This window comes from Pelecanus crispus, chromosome 10 (genome assembly GCF_030463565.1).
Source record: "Pelecanus crispus isolate bPelCri1 chromosome 10, bPelCri1.pri, whole genome shotgun sequence".
NCBI classification, from domain to species: Eukaryota; Metazoa; Chordata; class Aves; order Pelecaniformes; family Pelecanidae; genus Pelecanus; species Pelecanus crispus.
The window spans coordinates 42,381,713-42,397,825 of NC_134652.1; the positions used below are offsets into that span (position 1 = coordinate 42,381,713).

Genomic DNA, 16,113 nt, shown 5'->3' on the forward strand with positions numbered 1-16,113 from the left:
TATAAAGGAACAACTGGTTTTTGTGCAGTGTCCTAACTTTGTTAAAATACAGTAAGTGGTTATCCTCACCTTGTATTTACACTTCCTTGTAGCCTGGCGCTTACTGCTTTGGGAGTAAGACCTTCAACTAATCACTTATTTTGAGAAGCCTGTATTTCGTGTTTTTGTCTTATCTGGAGCCACAAGGGCAACCACAGCTGCTACCTCCGGTACGTCTGTCACACAGTGCAGGACACATCTACTGAAAGCTGCGTTGTGGAACTTCATGGCAGAGTGCAGAAATCTTGTGTAATGGCAGGCATTTTTAGAAAGGGAGACTGACCTATTCCGTGAAATGACCATAAAATATCTCACCAGGAAGACAGTGTACTTTCTTCGAATACTGTCTGGAACTACTTGCAGTAAGAGACTCCTTTTTGCCTCTTAAACCTTCTTCGGCCACCGAGGAGGGAGGTATAACTGTATAACACAGGAAGAGTCGGGGTGTACTACCCTTGAAGCTGTCAGTTCTGTTCATCTGGTTTGCCACCTTCGTTTTACACAACTGTGTTTAATACCTGCTGCAATTACTACAGGGTTCATAACTTTGTCTAAGTTGAGTTGTAGAAGCAGTATCGTGCCGTGCTTGCTTTTGATAGTACAATATTGCTTTAAACATAGAAATATAGCTTTAAAAATTTAAATTACTACTGCTATGGAAAACCTGATTAATCTTCTGTAGGGCTAACAGAAAAATCAGCAGGTTCTGCAGTACCTGCCTGTAACAACATGAACCAGTAACAAGCCAGTAATGGGAAAACAGCAACGACTGAGAGCATTTGCTAGATTTTCTAGGAGTTAGGCTTTACTGCCCACTGGAGTATATTCACCCTTCCACTGGAGTATAACTTTCTACTGGTAGAAAACGGAATGTTTAAGTATACTCCTTCTAATCTTTGGCAGCTGCTTCTTGGATTTGTATAAAAATAATTATTCATAAGGAAGGGTTTTTGAAAATTCTCTGTAAACAATGTTGACATTGCTGAGAATGAGAGGTGGTTCATGACCCTGGAGGCGGATGGATACTTCTTCATGGCACGTTAGAACCCCTGTTTGCTTTTTGTCACTGATCCACTTTGACTGTGGGCTTTCACAGAACCGTGCAGCCGAAGACCTAATAAATAGATCACGTACAACTTTAAGACTTCTGGAAGGTATTAAAACAAAGTACCAAATACATCTTCTTTAGCTTAAAACTGGAATGCTTTTTTCTTTTTTTTTTTTTTTTTTTTGGCTTTTTATTCTAGTACGTGGCATTATGTATAACTTATGCAATTTTGAGACAAGTGAGTGGTCTTCCAAAAGGGGCAAAGTGTGTGCTTTCGTAGTTGCTGCATTGCAGGGAACTACTGTATTCCTTGATACTTCATGAAGTATTCAAGTCTACAAAGTTCTGCTGATTTCCCCTTTTTTTTTTTTGTAATACAGCAGTCATAAAACTCATCTTGCATTTAAAGATACTGGTTTTTTTTTTGGGGGGGGGGGGGAGCAGATATTTATTTTAATTTCAGTAGGAAACACTCCTTTCTTGTTTAAAAACGAGTTACTTCAGTTTAGTGCCTTTGTTCAACTCAAGTTGCCTCTTGTACCACTTATATTAGTGGTAGTAGGCCATTCAGCCGTTAGACCAGCTAAAAGACCCCTCCTGTCCTCTAATGATCACCCATGTACTTGCTACCTTAACCTCTGCAGCTTCCATTAACTTTTGCAGCTTCAATTCTATCTCATTAGGATATTTTTATGTGGGAAATTCTGACAACTCCGTAAGGAAGGAATGACAAAAGGAATCCAGTGTAACTTGACAGACCTAGTTTTCAGAAGGTGCATCTAATCCCCTGCTCTCTGCCACCCCTTCCAGGTGGAGGTGATACTTAGCATCAATACAAAGTTCACAGCCAGTGCTCAAGGTAAGTTCAGGTGAGAGTTACAAAGACAGCATTCAGAAAAGCTGTTCCAGGGCACAAAAGTTAACTTCTGCTCTACCATAATCTCTGAACAAAACCCCTTTCAACTGACTAGACTAGACCCTGCGTGTGCCAAGAGGTGAAAAACCTAAATATCCGAACGTATAGATGAAATAAGGAAGGTTCATTGGTCTACGGTAACACTTGTGTACACACGTGCAACTTAGTCTTGTAGCTTCCTACTATTAAAAAAGAACCACAAGCCTGGTTGTGACTGTGTAGCTATTCTGAAACATATATGAAGACTATTTTCAAAGTGAATTAACCACAAACAGTTTAAGGAGATGACTTTGCAGTGAAGGAAGGGAAACTGGAGGGAAGAGTATGCATTACATTCACAACAAAAATGCCTTCCTGCTGCCTTGATACTTTGACTAATTAAAAATAAGTAATTTTAGATGAGATTCATTTTAGGTTATGCCACTTACCTCCATAAAGTTAATCCAATTGTTACACAGTACAAGCATGCTCTGATTACAGAGTATGCACGTGAATTGTACCGGTATGGTTACTGGCTTTAAAATATACTTGGAGTTGATCTAGTGCAATTCTAGTACAGTCTGTGTCAGATGCAGTGCAAATAAGTTTCTTCTGGACATAATGCAATTTCTTTCAGTTGTATGGTCGAGCAGAAGAAAAACCCTTGGACAGAAAGTAGTTGTTGCTAGTTCCTGTTTAAATTGGCAACTCCTGCTCTTAACTTTGACAGGAAAGGTGTTGGACCTGATTGCATTAAGCTTCCTTGAATGATTTCAAATACTAGGTGGTAATAAAATCCCAAACCAACCACAACCATACCCAAACATGCACTATATACAAATATAAAACTTGTATAATGGAAAACTTAAAACATGACATAGAACTTTAAAAAACCTCCTCAATGTAATCACCTATGTAGGAAACGCATCCTTGTCCCAAAAGCCTACCTCTTGCTTCATCTCTGTAAATTCTATGGCCGATGAGCATACCTGAACCCGGTGATCCTCTGCTTGTCCAAGTTCGATTACTGTAATCAGTAACAGTGCAAGAACGGCGGTGCTGTGGATCTGGCTGAAAAGACAGTTCAAGTTACTTCTTTGCATGAAAAATTCTAACCGTCAAGATTATAATACAGACTACTTAAATGTGTATTTCCTAATTTGTAAGATGTTGTAAAGGTTTAAGTAGAGCTTTTACACGTTTAAGGAGGGTTAAGTTCAACTCCTACAGAGTAGAAAATACACTTTTATAACACTCTTGCTTAGAAAGATCACTGGGCCAGTTAAAGGCATTCTCACCGCATCTGGAAATTGTTCTGTTTCAAAACAGATTTTAAAAAGTTTGTACACTCAACTGCTAAGTCAAGGATGTTGAAATTATACACAGAAACCAAACCAGCTGCTATTTAAAAGCTATTGTGAAAATTACAGCTTTTAAAGCTTAGATAAAAAATACTTGGCTAGATAGGCCAAGATAGCTGCAGAGTAGGTGTTTCAATAAATTAAACCAAGAGCATTTGATACTGAAACAGACTGGACGTTAACAGTACAGCAAACTGGTGCAAGAAAGCAGTGAAGACTACCCTACCCTCGCGTTTCTGAATACGGCTGTAGGAATGACTTCCCAATGTCTATGCAAAATTTTAAAGCATCCTCTCCTACCCCACAGTTCTTCTTAAGCCTTCACAGAAGACGCTAGATTGAACGTTACGCCTCAAGTAACACTTAGCTTTCTCCACAAGCATCTCAAACTTGGATTCTTCAAGAAAAGTGTAGTACCAGCAGCTGCTTATAGGTGTAGTTAGGAGCTGGCTGCGGGGACTATAGCGAGATCCTTGTCCGTGAACAAGTGACTTGCCCTGTTTGTTTCGGAAGTGCCAAGCAACGATGCTTCTGTGAACCTGTGAGTATCTAATCAAGTTGCGAACCTGATCAACTCCCTGGCACTGACTGCCTATGACATTTGGTTCTCGGGTAATGTTTACCTGTGTTAATTGTCAAAGCACCCTACTGAGTAACTAAGGATGATCTGGTGTAAGTTGCCATGCTTTACCGAGAATGCGTTGGTTGTGTTAGGCCTGGAGAAATGATCGGGCAAGAAAAGCCGCTCCTGTGGCTGCTGGTGGGTATCTTCGTGTGTTGTTACACTGTGAGCTCGACTTGACTTCCCCCGAGATTTCTGCATTGAAGAATAACAGTTATGGCTACTTCTTACTGCAGCAGTACGTTTAAAATAATTAGCCTAGGAATTAAAGCTAATTTTCCAAGTCAATCATTCTACACCCCGTTACGGGGAGGAAAAAAATTCTGGCATTAATTGGAATCAAAGCATTCAACTATGGGTGATGTTGGCAGTCAAAATCAACACAGCATTTTTTTGTGCACCTATTTCAGTTGCTGTCACTTACAAGATAACAAACCAATGAGAACTCTTGGGTTAGGTACTTTGATCAGCAGCGCTTACGATTTTAGACTATCCAGTAATAGAATTGTTGTGCCTATTACCGTTTGCCTCTGGGCTCCTGCAGTGCTCGCGTGCTCTGCCACACTGGTGGTAGTAATAGGTGGTAGGAGATTATTTCGGCTTAGCGGCAGTGGGGAGGGTGAGGTCAGCTGCTCATGTGCCGTCAGACTGAAATGCACCAATAAGAACAGAAAAAACCTACAGTTTATATGTTTGGCAATGTGTAAACGTACACTATTGTCAGTTTGTTTGGCATTATGTAGACACACTTGAAACTAAGAGCGATAGAATTTGGCTAAGGCTGCAGAATTTTGCTACAAGATGCTGGTGTTAGGGCTGACTATTGGAGACTGTATTTGAAAGGAGTTCTGCAGCGGGTAAAGTTTGGCAGAAGTCTTTTCATCTATTAACAAGAACTTCCAGTTTGCAGAATGTTTAATATTAAGCATATAGGCAGAGTGAGTCTGAGAACCAGTACCCCAGCAGAAATCCTGGTAACGGGTGTATATAAAAGCTAGCTGGTGGTTCAAATGCAGCTCATGCCGTGCATTTTGAAGGAGTGTGCTGTGCAGGATACTGCAGAATAAAGGTGTGTATGTGTTGAGGTGCCTTCATGGGCAGTTACCATACAACGGTAGAATCTTGCCTGCCCGTTCCCAGACACAGCATTATTTTCTGCTCTTTGTTCATACCCTTGAGGATGAAGCACAGCTTACTGCTAACTTCAGCCTAGCAATTAAACAATGAGCCTAGAAAACAGCAGCGGCCCGTATTTTAAGCAGAGCAAGTAAATAAGCTACATAGTGCAAATGCATATTGTAGCTCTTTCACTTATTACAAGCGTCAAATAAAACATCTGGGGGTAAAACAAGGCTTCTGCCTTCTCCGTATTTTGAGTATTTGAAGGTACAGGTGCAAGCGGCTTTTAGAAGCCTTCTAAAGGGAGCTAAACCAATCTAATTGCACAAAATACAAAATTAATTAAGCTTTAGTCACAGGAGGCATTTAAAAAAGTAAGTATTCTATTTTCTAGATACAGCCTTTTCATATGAAAGGTGTCTCCATATTATTGTATGTTTGAGAACTGCCAGAAATGATCGAGGCCTTAGCTCTATACGCATTGTGGAGCTGGCAGAAGGAAGGGTGTTCTGTAAGAATACATTAGAAAAGCTTCAAACTATAATCAGCATTTTAAAAAAGACTTTCCTAGTGCTCTCTACATACATTTAAAAATATATGGTAATAAAGGGGAAATGTTAACAATTGTTAGAGTGATCGAAGCCTGAGGGAACAGAAATATAAAATACTGGAAGGGACATGGAACAAGTCTTTAAACAGTACATGACAAAAAATAACAGGCTGGATGAGTTTATCGGTAAACTGCAAAACTAAAAGGAAATTACATCAATTCACAACACACGTGGAATACAGAAGTATATTAAACCCTGCATTGTTTCCCAAGACCCTGTGGTCCCTGTAAATGAATACATTCGGTCAGATCATTACGCCAAACAAAAGGAAATTATTCTGGATGTGACCGAGGGTTCACTGAGTACCTCAGGAGTCCTTTGGTCAGCCGGATAGCCTATCTGAGCTGACCATCTTCTTTATAGCCCAGTCTGGGCTAGGACAGCAACAGGCAGTTTGCCCTCCAAAAACCAGGCTTTTAAGTTCATCTTGAAAATAGGCTACAGAAAAACAAAGCCGGTGACAAGAAAGAGATGGTGGTATTTGCTTTGCTTGTACCGGACAGACCGGGGTCTAGAGTTTGTGTGCAAAACTACCTAAATATGTTTGCAATTCATTGAATCGCAGCTTGTAGCAAAGTAAATGTCAACTTTAGCAACTTGGCTTTCTCAGGGGCGATTGTGCTTTAACAGGCAGTTAATTTCTTTAATCAGAGAATCATTTAGGTTGGAAAAGACCTTTCAGATCACCCAGTCCAACCATTAACCTAACACTGCCAAGTCCACCACTAAACCAATTAAGGGGAGAGTAGCAATTTCATGTTTCCTGGCTTGGTAACTGGATCATTTATAATGAAAGTGAAAACTAGGAATCATTAAGGTTGGAAAGGATCTCTAGGATCACCAGTCCAACATCAACCCAACACCCCCATGCCCGCTAAACCATGTCCCAAAGTGCCACATCTACCCGTTTTTTGAACACTTCCAGGGATGGGGACTCCCCCACCTCTCTGGGCAGCCTGTTCCAATGCTTGACCACTCTTTTGTTGAAGAAATTTTTCCTAATAGCCAATCTAAACCTCCCCTGATGCAGCTTGAGCCCATTTCCTCTTGTCCTATCACTAACTACTTGGGAGAAGAGACCAACACCCCCCTCCTTGCCCCCTCCTGTCAGGCAGCTGCAGAGAGCGATGAGGTCTCCCCTCAGCCCCCTCTTCTCCAGGCTGAACACCCCCAGCTCCCTCAGCCGCTCCTCATAAGACCTGTGCTTATCAAGTAATTCATGTTCTTGCTATTCAACTGTATGCTTTTTGTATAAGCTGGGTTCTCTAAATACGGTAACTTGCTGTGAGAAACTGGTTTTGAAACGTACAGTCGAGTTCCCCTGAAGACACTGTCCACAGACCCTGGGGTCCCGGTACGAGAGTGGCTTGTGTTGATGGGATGCAGGGTACGTGGTGGTGGGTTTCGCTTTCTCGTGGAACGTGACAGGGATGATGTGCTGAGCTCTAGAGGACGATTTGGCCACACTCTAGTAGAGACAATGGAACTGGAGCCTGGCTGTTTGTCATCCAGGTCCCTAACAAAAGAATTATAAAACCAAGAAAGATATGGTCAACATGACTGATAACTACCCCATTACCAAAGTACTCATCTACATGCGGCATTAATAGTATTATGTGTGGATAGGGATGATGTGTTTTCATATTTTTACGTAACTGTATAAAGTAATTTACAGCCAAATTAGAAAAGAATAGGGGATGGAAAAGAAAAAAGAAGCCTACCTTTATTTTTTTACTGAACTATGAACTTTCTGATTCAAGATTCCAGTATAAAAGTAAAAATTAATCACAGAACAGATGGAAAAAAAAAACCAAACCCCATAGGGTAAACATCAGTTTTCACACCCATAGCCTAGATCTAACGCAAGTCCACTTCTAGGAACTGAGCAAATCAGTTTCTCTACCCCATTCTGAGCTTTGTCTCTTTTCAGGGTGTCAGTTAGTGCCAACAGTAATGCCACGGCTGTTCACTAAGTGGTAAACCAGCAGCAATCAAATAGAAAACCTGTGCTAGAAGTATATGTTTCATAGAGGACAAATAAACAAACAAGCAGGAATATAATTGAGAATTGCTTTCTCCAGTGTAGGAAGTTATCTCACAATGTTTTGGGTTGAATTCCTCTCACCGTGAGAGTGCTCTACTTTACAACAGATCACCTATAGTTCTTACGGTGTTTTCTCTATTACAGGCAGATTCCTTTGCTGTAACTGGATCCCATGTATCACCATCAAGCCATTCAGATTACGCTGAGAGCCACTACTTGACCCTTGAGAGAGATTTACCTGAAAGGTTAAAAAATAAGTAAGTAAATTACTGTTTGGCAGAGATATACACACATATTTACAGATTTTGTCCTCGTAAATTAATTTGGAGGGAAGAAATTAATTTCTTCCATGACACCCCGTCATTTTTATATCAGTTATGTTACTTCCCCATCTAAGACAGGCATCTTAGCATTCCATTTTTCTTGCTAATGGTAGTGATTAGAAAATGTATCCTACCATGCTATGTCATACTTAATATTTTCCAACTGAGCTTCTCATTTGCATGACAGGATCTTCCAACAATGGCTATAATCAGAAGCTTTACGAAACTAATTTTCAGTGTACGTTGACATTTTACGTCAAGAACAGAACTACAAACTCCTTTTGTGGAATACAGACTAATTAATTGGGAAAAACATCCAATTCCACCCACCGTAACAACAGCAAATAGAGAATACCAGAGCTTTAATCTCTCCAACATACATACTTGAGGTGGTTTTCTCCTCTTTTTGCTTTTGCGGCCACATCTGGTTTTTGGGCACTACACACACAGTAAGAGGAACACGAGGAAGAGGCAGGGGTAGAAGTAAAGGAGAAGGAAATAAAAAGAAATAAGAAGGAAAGAGTTGAATTAAAATGGAATAAACAGATAACACTTTGGTGCTCACCACTCTAGGAGCAGATCATCTAAAGCAGATTATACAGTCAAATTCAGTGTCTGAGAAAAAAAAATACTGTTTTACAACTGCACTGAGGTTTGTCCTCTATTGCCTGATGGGTTAGCTATAGATAAGCTAGTGAGAACAGGATCTCACACACCCAATCCTCAATCTCACAATTTAGCTCAAACAGTATTGAAATGTAGAAAGAACTATGCCATTAATGAACAGTCACCACATGGTTGTCCAATACATATATAAAATATTAAGTTTTAAAGAGTAAAATAGGAATTAAAACTTGCAACTGAGGAATAACAGAACGTAAGTGGTAGAAAGGACAGTCAGCATTCATACAAAATCCAAACTAGTTATGTATCTGAACAGTCCCCTGACGTACTCGAATCTGTTTGCTTAGGTAGCGCTGTATTGACTTGTCCCTACACAAACCAGCGGGCTAAAAATACTTACCACATTTGATGTCACTGAGGGCGTTTTAGTTTGTGGCACACGAGGTAACAACGCTGGCAGAGGATCAAACTGCAAAGGGCTTCCAGCATCTGCTCTGATTGTTTCTACTGTTATGATATTTTTCTCATCATCTATGCAAAGCAACAGAGAATTCCTGTAAATACAGACTGCTGGCATTGCTAGTTGTGGACAGTGCTATGAATCCAAATTTTTTAAAGAGAGTCCTCTTAGATGGTAAGCTCTATTAAATCTTTCGAAGGCATGTCTCACACTGTTAGGAAAATAACCTCCCGCCCCCCCGCGAAGAGATTATTCCCAAATACATCTCCTTCTCATTGCATCCTTGCAAAATTAAGTAACTGAAATCCCCTTTTGAATCTTCAGTTTAATGGTGATCCTTACCAGAGGCTGACCCTTCCCAGTGTCTGCAGATTAATTCTTCCATGCAGCCAAGGACTTCACTCCACACATCATCAAACACAAATGTGAGCACAGAATCCTTCATGCAGGAATACGGAGAGATTGGAGGAAACCCCAATTTCCGTCTACCGGAGGACAGACCCATCTTCCTCTCATGCAACTCCTCCTCCCTGTAAAAATGTAAGCATTACCTGTACCATAAGCACATCTTCTTTGTCTCCTATATTTTGTTGCATTTATTTAATAGGATTAAAACAACAGCTAAGGCTGCATTTCTGTTCTATTTTCTCTTAAACTGAAATAGGTCAAGGTAGCTGGCTGAATAGTTTGAAGACTTCAGGAGAAGTTTTGTATTTATCGTGCAATATTATTTTCTGAGAGCCGACACTTTAATAAACAGCAATATCAAATAACAGTCTCATACTGAAAGAAGCAAGCTGGACACTTGAACTTTTATTTCTTCCAGAATCTACCACTGACCTAAATGAGAAATGACCGACACAATCAACCTTATTACTGCACACCTCGGTTTCCCTGTACAGAATGACTATAAATGATGCTTCATGAATAAAAAATAATTTACCAAGGAGATCAAAGTTCCATTTAAAAATAAACATTAATAGTTACAGCGATATTTGTTCCTAACATTGTTAGGCTCCATATCTAATGTCACTACAGAATTCTGAAGATGAGAAAGAGGGAATGTTACTGCTTGTGACTGTTTAATGCCACTCTCAGCCCGCTGCTCGAACAGCCAGGACGTGTTCAGGGCACAGGCTTAATTCAGTTTTAGACAATTAGATGTAATCAATGAGAGGGGAGAAAAACCGTAATTCACAGCAGCGAGGGGCCTTTGCTGCAGACTTCCACAACACAAGAGGTATGCTGAAGTGTGAAACCTGGAAGACAACTGCTCAAAAATGTTTATGTTCATCTGCCAAAAGAAACTTCAGAGGAGGGAGAAAATAATACTGATGCAAACGCATTTATTACGGCTTTCGTATCTGCTCCCTGAAATAGTACTTAACATCAAAAAGCTACAAACCTGGGGGGGGGGGGGGGGGGGGGGCGGAAAAAAAAGGAGATCTCACTAGAAAAATCTGTAATACTTCTACCATTATTTTACAGAGACAGCGATGTTGTTTGGTGCAGCAATGTCTCTCTGGCCTGGCAAAGCGAGCCACCTACCCATTTGACTCTCACAGTCCACACAGCTAAGTGGCTTTATTTATTAAAACCAATTAAGTAGTTAGCAACTGACAGTGCCATCCAGAGTCCTCACCCAGGCCATATGTTCCTATTATTGGGTTGAATAAAGTAAAGGGGCAAAAAGAATCCATCATTTCTTTGTAAGATAAAAATAGTGGTAATTATTTCTTAGCAAGCACCAAATGCGCTCTAATTCTTAAATTACCACTGATAATCTGGAAAGGTACAATTCCACCCAAAATGCTAGTACAAAACCAAAGCAGCGCACTGCTAGTGCATAACAAACAACAATGAATTTGACTTAGTATAAAAATAAATGGCATTTAAACAAGTTTTATTAAATATTAATACATAGCAGGCTCTTAGTTATGATGGAATGAACTGTTTAAACCAGGCACAAAAATGGTTAGCGGTTGGACTTGATGATCTTAAGGTCTTTTCCAACCTAAACAATTCTGTAATTCTATGATTCTAAAAATGGCTAGTATGAAAAATTACAAAAAATTCAGAAAAATAATTTAGCAAAATAAACTGTTCTAGGAAACGGATTGGGAGAATTCCCGGTGCCCTAGCAACCTCAGGCTTTTGAAAGTTCTCTAGAGGAAAGATGTAAAAAAAAAAAAAAAAAATTCATCAAATACTCTATCAACTAACATCAAACCCAAATATATGTATATCTCGTAACAGCAGGAATTCCAGGATACTGGTGCTAGTTGCTGTCTTAATATTCAATACCTACACATCTCTGCGGTCAAATGCTAAATATTCCTCCATTATTCCTTCAGAGACAATTACTCCATCTTCACCTTCTTCGCTCTCTGGAGAACACAAGGCCGGAGACTTGGAACGGTCAGCCTTTTTGTGAACAGGAGTAACAGAAAGCGGTACCTTCTTGCCAAAAACACTAAATCTGAACGGGTGACAGTTTTCAGAAAACAGAAATGAAAATAAGTTGTTATTCCACTTCAAATAGCAGCATTTGGTGAGCTGAGAGACAACACGGTGGTTAAGGCCAAGCAGTAGGGAGGCCAACAAATTATGCATTACAGTAAACACTCTTTTGGTTTGGTTATTTTTAATTCTTGCTAAGGAACTTGAAACTTCAGAAAAAATGCAAAGCAACTTAAAAAACATTATAATAATATTTTATATATATATAATAAAAGTAGTACTAATGTAGTGCTTTGTATTTTTGAAGTTCTATACAAATTTAATAGATGATTAACAATATGGCGAGCTACACTACATACATATTCTTAAGAAGTCAGCAGCAGCAAAGGTATTTCTATTTACTGACCAGTTTACTGTAGTTAGCAACAAGCAGAGCTACATGGTCTCGCTATTCTGAATGTACTACTTTTAGTTAAAAAAGAAAAAAACAGAGAGTGTGCTGTGTTCAAAACTCAGCCTAACAGAAAGGACTTAGGCTTCAGATTTTAAGCAGCCTATCACTGCAGTCCGCTGAAAATAAAATTACCTTCCTGCCTCAGTACAGTCTGGATTAACCGCTGGTACTTACTCCTTAGAATCTGTTTCTCGTGGTGAACTTACGTCTGAGGAACCTAAAGTGCCAGAAGGTGAACTCAAATACCATCCATACCCTTCATCGGTGGGGATCACTATCTGCTTCCCCACAACCCTGCCATGGCAAAAGCAAAGGACAAATGAATCAGAAAATGTTGAAAGTAAGATAGTACAGTGTATAAGTGTTAAGACGGTAAGATAGTGTAAGACAGTGAAGTGTATAAGAACACACAGCAGCAAATCCTAAAAATTCTGTAGGGAAGCTATGCAGTTTTCTTGGTGGTATCAATTCTTTTCCCTAGTACAGATTGCTTTGAGTCAGGTAAAGAAATCAAGAAAATGTTGCTTTTTTTTTTTTTTATGCTCTGCTAATTGTAAGACTTTTGAATATGGACAAAACTGTTCAAGTACATGTAATGAAAATTTAAAATTTAAGTTTCCAGATAGCCATAAGGACTGCTGAACTAGGGTAGGAGGATTTTTTAATTCTTCTAAGCACCTGGCTTTCAGCTGTACCATACATCTCTTCTAGGAGAATTTTGCTACGTTAAAGCCAAGTCAGTTGCAAAGAGCACTAACCCTCTGACAAGGAACCAAATGTGAGATAGCAGAATTAATGACAGTGGCAGGCAGACTACCAGAGTGATCTTTTTCCCTCTACTATACAATTGCATAAAACCACCCTGCTACTAATGTTGTTTTAAAAGCAACTGTTTTCATCCCTACCCTTTTATAACTCTGTGATGGTACTAGCATTAGTCTCTTAATAAAATACCTGAGATGAGGAAAGTTGGATGCCCACTGGTGGCATTCTTCCCGCAGACCCTCAACATGCACATGTTCTTTCTGCTCATAGAGAAGCTCATCAATTTGCCTGAACATCTGCTGAACTTGTTGTGTGGCAGCTTTATCAAATTCCTAGAAAGGAAAGTTATCCAATAAGTACCAAGTGAATAGCATTCGGAGGTGTTTTTTTAAATTGATTTTTTTTTTTTAGTAATTGAAAAAGACAACTCATTCTTTAAAGCTTAGTGGGACTGATTTAAACAGTTCTATTTCTTTTGCATAGAAAGACATTAACTTTAAATAATTCCCCCCCGGAGATGATGCAGACTTATGTTAGGACTGATGGTAGCTACGTTGGTAGCGTACCAACATAGCTACTGATGGTAGCTTACATTGACACAACAGAAAAGCTATTAATACATTTTGAAATACCTGTGTTATGATACTAAGTTAAAGATATAGCAATTGACATAAAAGAAACCAGAACAGGAAGGATAAAATTCGGTGACATTTTAATGGAATGGAAAATTTGTTGCTTGCAATGTCCATAGGCAGCAGCAAAACAAAAAGCAATGCAGACTGGTGTGAAATACTGTGAAAGTGAAGGATGTTCAGGACCTTTGTTACATGTTCTCATGTAGCTAGAAAATGGGGTCGGTTCTTGGGTAATTTAAACCTAAACAGTTCCATCTCACCTCACAGAAAGCAACAGCACACTTTGTTCTGGTAGAGAGGGAATAAACCAAGCATTTCTAAATTAAAATAATGTTTTAGGAGCTTACTATATTTTAAGAAACATACAAGTATGCAGAAGTTTGACAAACTCACACCAAGCGTCTGAAAGTCATCCACCCACGTTTGGGATTCCACAGTAACAGCATTTATTATGTTGTACAGATACATTTATGCATTATAGGATTTGCATTTCCAAAGTTTTAGATGGAAATGCAGAAGATTAACTGAATACTATGAGCCTAGTATGTTTTGATCTGACAGAAAGGAAAGATGGGGAAGAGATAAAAAAGATGTTCTTTCTATAACCACTATCATGATTTATTAACAGATCCAATCCTCATTTTTATCCTGAAATCTGTTTGCAATGGTATGTCAAATGTCTTTCTACTCACTGCGCTACATTTGGTTTGGATGATTACGTTCTACTCACGTCATAGCCCCAAGAGAAGACTGAGCTGTCTTCGGTGGAGGTGTCGGCGTAACTCTGAGGAGCAGACCATGAATTCTCACGATCAGCTGGAGTAACAGACGGGTAATCTGATTCCTTCCAGATTTCAGACTCCCTGAAATGCACATGTTGAGGAAAAAAAGGATGGGAAAAAAACCCCAAAATATACAATGACAGATAAAGTGGGTAAGTAAACATTTCTTTCTGTACAAAAAAGCATAGATATATCAGAAGAGGTCTTAGCAATGATAGTTTTCACAGGGCAAATATTTACTTCAGCGGCATTTAAGCAGCATCCATAGTACACAAGTAATTATAACAACTGTAAGTCCTAATAATCTCAATGACATAGGAAGTCTAGAGGTCAAGCAAAACATAGATTTTGCAAAAATTAGTACACAAGTAATTATAACAACTGTAAGTCCTAATAATCTCAATGACATAGGAAGTCTAGAGGTCAAGCAAAACATAGATTTTGCAAAAATTATCTCAGTTAAGCTACAGACTATTTCTAGGTTCTACACCGCTCAGGAATTTTTTTTTTTTTTCTCCTCTTGTTTCTGCCATAAAATTAGATTGACCCGGGCTATTTGCGAGCTGGGAACAGAACATAGCTACACACTTTTTCTTATTTCCAAAATCGATAGGACATGTTCTGAAATGTTACAGATCTGAGGCAAAGCCTAAGCCTACCAACTGTATTACTTCTGTGAAGGTAACTCGACACAAAGGTGCCTGGATTTGCCATTGTCTCCAGACAAAGATTCATTTTATGTTATGACAAGTACCTTGAGACCTGGCCGTAGTTTTCAGCCGTGGGTGTGGCTGGGCGCACCTCAGCTCGCGGTTCTGGCAGTGGATGATGCCGCAAGGCATGTTTTGGAAGTCCTTGTCTAAAACAAGAAGCGGAACTTGACATTACTTAAAAGAATAAATATCTACAGAGCTCCTAAGCTTTATAGAGGGTTTTTTTGTTTTTTTCTGCTTTTCAAGGAATGCACTAATTTGCATACCAGAGCTGATTTATTACTATTAAAGGGCTAATTCTTGTTACCAAAGCTTTAGAATTAAGGCATCAAAACTAACTCTAGGCTAAACATGGAGTTAAAGGTCTTTGCTTAGAAATCAGAAAGTCAAAACGTTGTTGTGAATCTGCTCTCTAAAAGCAGACAGAATGCCATTACCGCTGTAGGAGACTGGTAATCGAATAGAACAAGAGTAGCCACCGAACTGTGCGCAGGCAAGTTAGGAGAAACAGTATTTGCTCGGGTTTTTTTTGTTTTGTCAAAGTTTAGATGCCCTTAATTGGTTTAGTGGTGGGCTTGGTAGCGTTCGGTTGACGGCTGGACTTCATCTTAAAGGTCTTTTCCAACCTAAATGACTCTGCCTCTAGGAAAGAGGGACAAGTCACAGCAGCTGGAGACAGACGTGTCAAAGCGGGAGCAAAAAGCAGCTACCTACCAAAACCTATGCGTTTGTTTAAACCTCTCCCGAAAAAGCGCCCGCGCCTCAGGGAGCTCTTGGGTCAAAACACAGGCGAGAAGAGGGGTTTAACCACGCTCTCTCACACCTCTGTTTTTCAAGCGACGAGCAGCCACCATGGCTGTTTACCGCGCCTGCCCTCAGGCTGCCGGCCGCCTTAGGCGGCCCCGCCGCCGCTCCAAGCCGGCCCACCCAGCCGGCGAGCTGCGCCCGCCCGCCCGGCCCCGGCCCCGGCCCGTTCAGGCGGCGGGGGAAGGCGGCCGAGCAGGCCCGAGCGCCGGGAGCAGGCGGCAGCGGGGCCCGGGGAAGGGGGGGAAGCGGCGGCGGCCGCCACTCACATCTCCAGAGCGCCGGCGGGGACCGGCTTCCGCGCGTATCGCGAGATCATCCTCAGCTCCGCCGCGCCGCCATTGCACCGCCCCA

General features: G+C 40.3%; 1 protein-coding gene across 1 annotated transcript; it reads right to left on the reverse strand.

Annotated features, from left to right (window-relative positions):
* Positions 1-1,058: 1,058 nt before the first annotated feature.
* On the reverse strand, positions 1,059-16,078 carry FAM149B1 (family with sequence similarity 149 member B1). Its single transcript, XM_075717729.1, has 15 exons — positions 16,029-16,078; positions 14,997-15,101; positions 14,191-14,323; positions 13,015-13,157; positions 12,235-12,354; positions 11,455-11,625; positions 9,489-9,676; positions 9,087-9,217; positions 8,447-8,500; positions 7,865-7,977; positions 7,005-7,211; positions 4,487-4,613; positions 4,035-4,160; positions 2,972-3,053; positions 1,059-1,153 (listed from the first exon to the last, which is right to left on the reverse strand). Exons 1-15 carry the CDS (start codon positions 16,076-16,078, stop codon positions 1,080-1,082), a joined length of 1,824 nt encoding a protein of 607 aa, XP_075573844.1. The 3' UTR covers positions 1,059-1,079.
* Between the last annotated feature and the right edge of the window lie 35 nt (positions 16,079-16,113).

Bases quoted from the DNA above. Each gene is read 5' to 3' on its own strand.
- FAM149B1 (XM_075717729.1), bottom strand. From the start codon at position 16,078: ATGATCTCGCGATACGCGCGGAAGCCGGTCCCCGCCGGCGCTCTGGAG. The intron at 15,102-16,028 runs GTGAGTGGCGGC...TTCTTGTTTTAG, and splicing joins CCCGCCGGCGCTCTGGAGAT to ACAAGGACTTCCAAAACATG. The intron at 12,355-13,014 runs GTATTTTATTAA...TTGCCATGGCAG, and splicing joins TCCAACTTTCCTCATCTCAG to GGTTGTGGGGAAGCAGATAG.